General features: G+C 36.7%; 1 protein-coding gene across 1 annotated transcript; it reads left to right on the plus strand.

Annotated features, from left to right (window-relative positions):
* Nucleotides 1–3,010: 3,010 nt before the first annotated feature.
* On the plus strand, nucleotides 3,011–3,727 carry LOC132735291 (uncharacterized). The gene has a single exon (XM_060722231.1). The coding sequence runs from the start codon at nucleotides 3,011–3,013 to the stop codon at nucleotides 3,725–3,727; it is 717 nt and encodes a 238-aa protein (XP_060578214.1).
* Nucleotides 3,728–8,060: the final 4,333 nt, after the last annotated feature.

An 8,060-nucleotide genomic window follows, 5' to 3' on the forward strand; every position in this document is an offset into this window, starting at 1 on the left:
CGTGGACGGTAACTTGCACTTTCCAGTACCGTCCATGAACAGGCTCAATCAAACCGAGCCTGCAACATTTTCAATTTTGCCGTGTTGGGCTTTCTTTAGGGATTCTGTATTTATCTATTTTAAGAGATATAAAGGGAAAAATCCTCCTAAATGGGCGGCCAACGCATCTAAAAAAATTAAAGAGACAAGTGTCAATGTATAATTAGAAAATTTAAAAAAAGATGTTGAAATATTTTATTATTTAATTTTTAAATTGACTTTTTTGTTTGTGCAGCCACTTCCCGTCTTTTTAATTCCCCAAAGTCAAAGTGTTTATACAAAATAAATGGATATTTTGATGTGAAAATAAATGTTATGTACATTCAAATACTGAGTGGTGATTGTTTGTTATTATCTTATGTGTGCACGTGAATCACGTGCTGGTAAATAATTTGTTCGAGCCCTAGTTCCAATCGAGTCAGCCTACCTTAACAAAATATTCTTTAGACCAAAAAATATGAAAAACAAGATCAACAAGGAAAGGCGGCGTTCAATGAACGCAACCCCCATATGACCCAGCAACAAGAACCAACGGCAAGGAGCCCAGGCGGACCCCAAACATAAAAAGGACAGGGCAACGACACGTTAATCATTAAATGATAAATAATTTCAAAGTTTCAGAATTAACTTAAAATGTGGGTCGGTGGCAATATAAAAGAAGTATGACATTCGAAAGTAACCATACATTTGTCATTTGTGTATTTTTGCAGTGCCATGGATACACCTTCATGTGCGAACATAAGAGGGAGGGCTTATCGGTGCTTACACTGCAAGAGAAATGGGAAGTTGGATAACATTAACTCCAAAAAATAGATAAGTACAGAATCCCTCAAGAAAGCCCAAAAATAGATAAAAACAGAATCCCCAAAGAAAGCCAAACACGACAAAATTGAAAAATGTTGCAGGCTCGGTTTGATTGAGCCTGTTCATGGACGGTATATTCAGTTCAGTGTTGTTAATTTTTCTTGGGCCTTCGGGGTCATTTTTTATGGGCCAAAAACTTTTTAAAGGGGTTGGAGAAAATTTAGTAAAGCTCAAATCGGTGCTTTGGGGGGGGTGAGGGATGTTTTCAAATTAAATTTATTAAACCCCCATGTTTCAGACTCAATCAAAACCCAAATCTGCAATTTTTAAAGTTTTTTTTTTTTGTGATTAATCTTCCCAGGGATCCTTTGTTTCCCAAAAAATAGATAAATAAAAAGAAACCCCAAAGAAAGCCCAACAAAGGCAAAAATTTTAAAATGTTTGGAAAGGGTCGGTTTGATTTTAGCCTGTTTTAAAGGACGGTTTCTGGGAAAATCAAGTTACCCTCCCCGCCCCCCTAGCACCCGGGTTAAACAGAAATTTAAATTTTAAAAATTGAAAAAGTAAAATTTTTTAATTTTGAAAATCCCCAGATGTGTTATTGCGGCGGTTATCATGGAATCTTCAATGTGACACTTCCGTGCCATTCCATGAAAAGCGGCGTATGGTCCCCAAATAATAAAAAGCGTGTGCCCTAAACGAGAAAACAATGGGCGGAACTAAATAAAATAAAATGGAATTTTAAAAGGGGATCAGAGGTTATGAAGCCTGCGTATCACAGATAAGACGTCAAAAGACAAATTTAAAAAGCAGGCAACATATCCTAAGGGTGATTCAACATTATTCAAGTAGGAATATTGGAACCACCCAACTAGAAAATGCCGAAAAGTTGAAACTAAAAATACTACAAGCACAACAATAATGTCGTGCTGAACGATCTTCAAGGATCGAAAATATAACATCATTGATTAAATGTGCGGGGAGACTTTTTACAGCCGCCACACGGCACAAATAACACGGATGTGATCATAAAATAGATAAATACAGAATCCCTAAAGAAAGCCCAACACGGCAAAATTGAAAATAGTGCAGGCTCGGTTTGATTGAGCCTGTTCATGGACGGTACTGGAAAGTGCAAGTTACCGTCTACGCCCCCTAGCACCGGCTTAAGCAGAATTCAACATTTAAACATGAAATAGTAAAATTTTGAATTTAGAAACATCCGCAGATGTGTTCATACGGCGGTTATCATGGAACCTTCAATGTGACACTTCCGTGCCATTCCATGAAAAGCGGCGTATGGTCCCCAAATAATAAAAAGCGTGTGCCTTAAACGAGAAAACAATGGGCGGAACAAAATAAAATAAAATGGAATTTTGAAAGGGGATCAGAGGTTATGAAGCCTGCGTATCACAGATAAGACGTCAAAAGACAAATTTAAAAAGCAGGCAACATATCCTAAGGGTGATTCAACATTATTCAAGTTGGAATATTGGAACCACCCAACTAGAAAATGCCGACAAGTTGAAACTAAAAATACTACAAGCACAACAATAATGTCGTGCTGAACGATCTTCAAGGATCGAAAATATAACATCATTGATTAAATGTGCGGGGAGACTTTTTACAGCCGCCACACGGCACAAATAACACGGATGTGATCATAAAATAGATAAATACAGAATCCCTAAAGAAAGCCCAACACGGCAAAATTGAAAATGTTGCAGGCTCGGTTTGATTGAGCCTGTTCATGGACGGTACTGCAAAGTGCAAGTTACCGTCCACGTTACCGTCAAGAGTTTTGTACTTCACAACAGCAGGTGTCAAGTGCCGTGTGGCAGCCGTAGAGAGTTGCCCCGTACTTCACTTCAGTGTTGTTATATTTTCTGGTCCTTCGGGATCATTGATGCCAACACTATAAAGTGTTGAGAATTGAGTACCGCTCAAGCCGGTGCTAGGGGGCGTGAGGGATGTTGCACTTATTCATTATCCCTCATGTACAGACTTAATAAAAAAATATGAAAAACAAGATCAACAAGGAAAGGCGGCGTTCAATGAACGCAAACCGAGTCTGCAATTCTTATGTTATTTTGTTGTGATTAATGCTTCCGAGGGATCACTTTGTTTCCAGAGTTTTATAGTGGAGGAAGATCAAAAGAAGGAAAAGATGAGAGAGGAAAAGGTATCGGTTGAAGAACGTAAATATGAGGAAATACAGGATGAGCCGTTAGATTTAAGGATAGTGAGAAGTTGTGATAAAGAGGTTATTGATAAGCAAGAGCAGAAGCGCGAGGAGATAAGGGTGAATGAAGAAATAGTATTAGGAGGAGAAGGGGAGAAGGTGTTGAAAAGGCCAAGCAGTTGTGAGGAGGGCAGTGATAGTGGTTCAAAGAGGTTAAGAGGGTCAACAACAGAATATAAGAAAGAGCAGTATGAGTCATCATCATCAGAAACAGAATCGGACGACTCAGATTCAGACAGCGAGGAAGAGAGGATTGCAGCAAGAGAGAAGAGATTTACTGAGATTTTGGGTGAGATGGTGCGGAAGACAGGAGAGATAGTTGGGGGACAGGTGCTGGAGAATGCGAAGTTGATCAACAAGCTACAGAAGTCGGTCGATATGATGAGAAAAGAAATCGCAGAGTTGAGAGAGGAGAGAAGGTCGGAGAGAAGAAGGGCAGGGGAAGGTGAGAAAGAAAATAGAGTGGAAACCGAAAAGAATTCAGAGAGGTGTACGCAGAATGGAAAGCGGGAAGAACGGAAGAGACTAGAGGAGAGTAGTGGTAGAAGAGGAGATTTTTATAGAGGAAACCAGAGACAGTTATGCAGCGAATCAAATGACGGAAAGAGGGGTTGGAGGAGAGAAAGGTTACACTACCATTAATTTATTTTGGAACTTTAACAGGCTGTTTAGTAGAGATAACTTCAACTGACTGATATTTTATACGAGCTCAGGAAATTAACACACTTTTTATTTATTGATCAAATATTGAAATAACAGAGAAGTGACTTATTGTCTGATTCATATTTTTAACACTTGACATTAAGGGTTATCTATCACTATGAATGTTTCAAAGAGTTAACATTTTAATTATATTATTATTGAACTGTGATGGACTTATCAACTTTAATACCAAATTTAATACTTTACAGATGAGTAATTATAAATGTTATTAATGACTTAGATTTATTAATTGTTCTCAAGTGGAAAATGACAATTTGACAATTTTGTGAAAGCCTATTATTTGTGTCTGATTATTCAACCTTAAACAGATCTCTTATATTTAACCTTTATCTTTGCATTATGTTTGATTGATCGAGCAAGGCAGATAGAAATTTGCCTCGCTAAGGAGTGGGTAAATCAACCTACTTTCGTTTTCGAAATTAGTGTCCTATCACCTAGCTAAAGATACTTCAGCGAACAGGTTTTATAGTATTGCTAGACCTGTTCGCTGAAGCCAACCCCGTATCGAAAGTCAACCAGACCCGTGACATTTTTATGTCATGCTGTAATTCAATTAATTTTCGTGATCTGGACAAAAAACTATTTTAATGCAGGTAGTTAGATATATTTGGGACCCTTCAGTCTATATTTTTGAACGCAGAATGTTAGATTAATGAAATATTGCCTCAAAGTTTATCAGCGGGTTCACATTTCATAAATTTCTCCGCCATTGCTGCCCTAATTATCACGTGACCAGCGAGAATTTAGGTTCGGATACCTTTGCATGACATTTGGTGACACGTGACCCAAATGCTATTTTTAATTGAAAACATGGCTTTGCAATTATGAATAACGGTGTATTTATTCAATAAAAGACATTGTACCAAAAACATGGTTGGATTTATATTGTTTTGAGTGATGATTCATGAATTATTTGTTTGTTTTTATATAAAATCATACACTTACTAAAAATAGTGTATGGTCCGTTACTAAAAATAGATGCTAGAATTTCCAAAACATGAAGTCCCGCGAGATCTCATTTGAAAGCAGACTCCATATTGGTAAACATTCTCTACATATTTCTCTAAAAATAGTAGGGTACACAATGTCATTGAAGTTTCATTTAAAAACAAAACATGAATTAGTTCAAAATTGACTTGTTTATCAAATGGTATTTTTATTTGACCCAAATTTGATTAATAAGGGTGATTTTAATAGGTTTTAATGTACGGCGCACGAACTGTCAAATTCTGGTAGCCTTTGCAAATAGGGTTGACCCATAACTTTACTGTCGCAACGTCAAAATAAAAGCGACATATAAAGTTATGGAAGCCAGAACTACCTATCACCTTATACCTGTAAATTTTAACCTACGCTTTCATATATAGCTTTAAAGATCCTGTAACACATTTTTTTCATGTTTTTATTTCATAAATATGATGCTCAAATTAAGATTTGTCAATATTGTAAGTTCCAATAAGCATTATTTATGAAGATATTACCCAATTTAACATTTCGTGTAAATAAAGGGAGATAATTAGAAATTTATTTTCTATAAATTCTAAAATAGATAAGTACAGAATCCTTAAAGAGAGCCCAACACGGCAAAACTTAAAATGTTGCACGCTCGGTTTGATTGAGCCTGTTCATGCACGGTACTGGCAAGTGCAAGTTACCGTCCACGCCCCCTAGGACCGGCTTAAGCAGAATACAACATTTACACATGAAATGTTAAAATTTTGAATTTAGAAACATCCGCAGATGTGTTTATACGGCGGTCATCATGGAACATTCAACGTGACACTTCCGTGCCATTCCATGAAAAGCGGCGTATGGTCCCAAAGTAATAGAAAGCGTGTGCCCTAAACGAGAAAACAATGGGCGGAACTAAATAAAATGGAATTTTGAAAGGGGATCAGAGGTTATGAAGCCTGCATATCACAGATAAGACTTCAAAAGACAAATTTAAAAAGCAGGCAGCATATCCTAAGGGTGATTCAACATTATTCAAATAGGAATATTGGAACCACCCAACTAGAAAATGCCGAAAAGTTGAAACTAAAAATACCACAAGCACAACAATAATGTCGTGTTGAACGATCTTTAAGGATCGAAAATATACCAGCATTGATTAAATGTACGGGGAGACATTTAACAGCCGCCACACGGCACAAATAACACGGATGTGATCATAAAATAGATAAGTACAGAATCCCTAAAGAGAGCCTAACACGGCAAAACTGAAAATGTTGCAGGCTCGGTTTGATTGAGCCTGTTCATGAACGGTACTGGCAAGTGCAAGTTACCGTCCACGCCCCCTAGCACCGGCTTAAGCAGAATTCAACATTTAAACATGAAATGGTCAAATTTTGAATTTAGAAACATCCGCAGATGTGTTCATACGGCGGTCATCATGGAACCATCTAAATAGATAAAAACAGAATCCCTAAAGAAAGCCCAACACGGCAAAATTGAAAATGTTGCAGGCTCGGTTTGATTGAGCCTGTTCATGGACGGTACTGGAAAGTGCAAGTTACCGTCCACGCCCCCTAGCACCGGCTTAAGCAGAATTCAACATTTAAACATGAAATAGTAAAATTTTGAATTTAGAAACATCCGCAGATGTGTTCATACGGCGGTTATCATGGAACCTTTCAATGTGACACTTCCGTGCCATTCCATGAAAAGCGGCGTATGGTCCCCAAGTAATAAAACGCGTGTGCCCTAAACGAGAAAACAATGGGCGGAACTAAATTAAAATGGAATTTTGAAAGGGGATCGGAGGTTATGAAGCCTGCGTATCACAGATAAGACGTCAAAAGACAAATTTAAAAAGCAGGCAACATATCCTAAGGGTGATTCAACATTATTCAAGTAGGAATATTGGAACCACCCAACTAGAAAATGCCGAAAAGTAGAAACTAAAATACCACAAGCACAACAATAATGTCGTGCTGAACGATCTTCAAGGATCGAAAATATAACATCATTGATTAAAATGTACGGGGAGACTTTTAACAGCCGCCACACGGCACAAATAACACGGATGTGATCATTAAAATAGATAAAAACAGAATCCCTAAAGAAAGCCCAACACGGCAAAATTGAAAATGTTGCAGGCTCGGTTTGATTGAGCCTGTTCATGGACGGTACTGGAAAGTGCAAGTTACCGTCCACGCCCCCTAGCACCGGCTTAAGCAGAATTCAACATTTAAACATGAAATAGTAAAATTTAAGTCAAATTTTCAATTAAAAATGAATGCATATAAATCATTGATTAAATATAATGTGCACAAATATTTGCAGTACACATTTTACATATTCTTTGATGTTTTAAAATTGTTTTATTTGCATAATTATATACATACATAATTTTTTGCAAGTGTGGTATACACACAGTAACAATATCAGTCACAAAACATACAGGATCTTTAAACCTATCTTACTATCGTATTATGACTTACCTCTTATGTCAATTCACACTATTGTCATTTAAGTCCGCCATTTTGTATGCTTCTTTGAGACTACGTCATACATGCACTAAAGTTACGTCATAGTGAATTACCAGCTCTGCTTGATTTTCTATGGGGAGGTTTTCGGCGGGAAGTGTTTGAATCAATGTTTTTGTATTAAATTATTGATAGGCGCAACATCTACTACTCACTCCTTATTATCGTATTTTGAATATTGTAATAATTACCTGTGGTAAATGTACGCATTAATTTCATTGATATGTTGATTTATTTATTAACTGTTTGAGGTGTCGGAACTGTTTGAACCCCTTATTGGTCCCCTTTTATTTTTGTTTGAATTGTTGACAAACACTGTTGTTTATGTTTGAATCGCGTGTATAAAAGGCGCTGCATTCCTGTTTGAAAGCACTCCGCAGCTCTGAAAACTCAAAGCATTACCTTACCGCCTTTCATTCTGATCTAATTCCAGAATAGGTAATTTAATTTAACGATTTAATAGATTTATATTTACATTGAATTATTTGATTAAATTTAAGTAAGATAATCTTTTAGAAATACTTTGAACAGAAGTTGTTTCCTTCGGAACTTACGCATTTCAGTAGCAAACGCTCAGAATTTGTTGAATAATTTGTTTGGTTAATATAATAACTTAGCTATTAATTAAGATCGCTTTTAAAATGTTTCATAAGTAAGTTGTTGTATAATTCTCCTTTAAACATTGCTTAGCCACCGACACCTCATATTTGTTCCACAATTTTCAAGATGGATACCTTTAGTCCTACACAAGAAGAGAATATTTC

The sequence above is a fragment of the Ruditapes philippinarum genome, unplaced genomic scaffold (genome assembly GCF_026571515.1).
Source record: "Ruditapes philippinarum isolate M1 unplaced genomic scaffold, ASM2657151v2 ctg9230_1_1_1_1, whole genome shotgun sequence".
Classification (NCBI taxonomy): Eukaryota; Metazoa; Mollusca; class Bivalvia; order Venerida; family Veneridae; genus Ruditapes; species Ruditapes philippinarum.

Excerpts from the sequence above, each read along its gene's own strand:
- LOC132735291 (XM_060722231.1), top strand. The coding sequence starts at position 3,011 with ATGAGAGAGGAAAAGGTATCGGTTGAAGAACGTAAATATGAGGAAATA.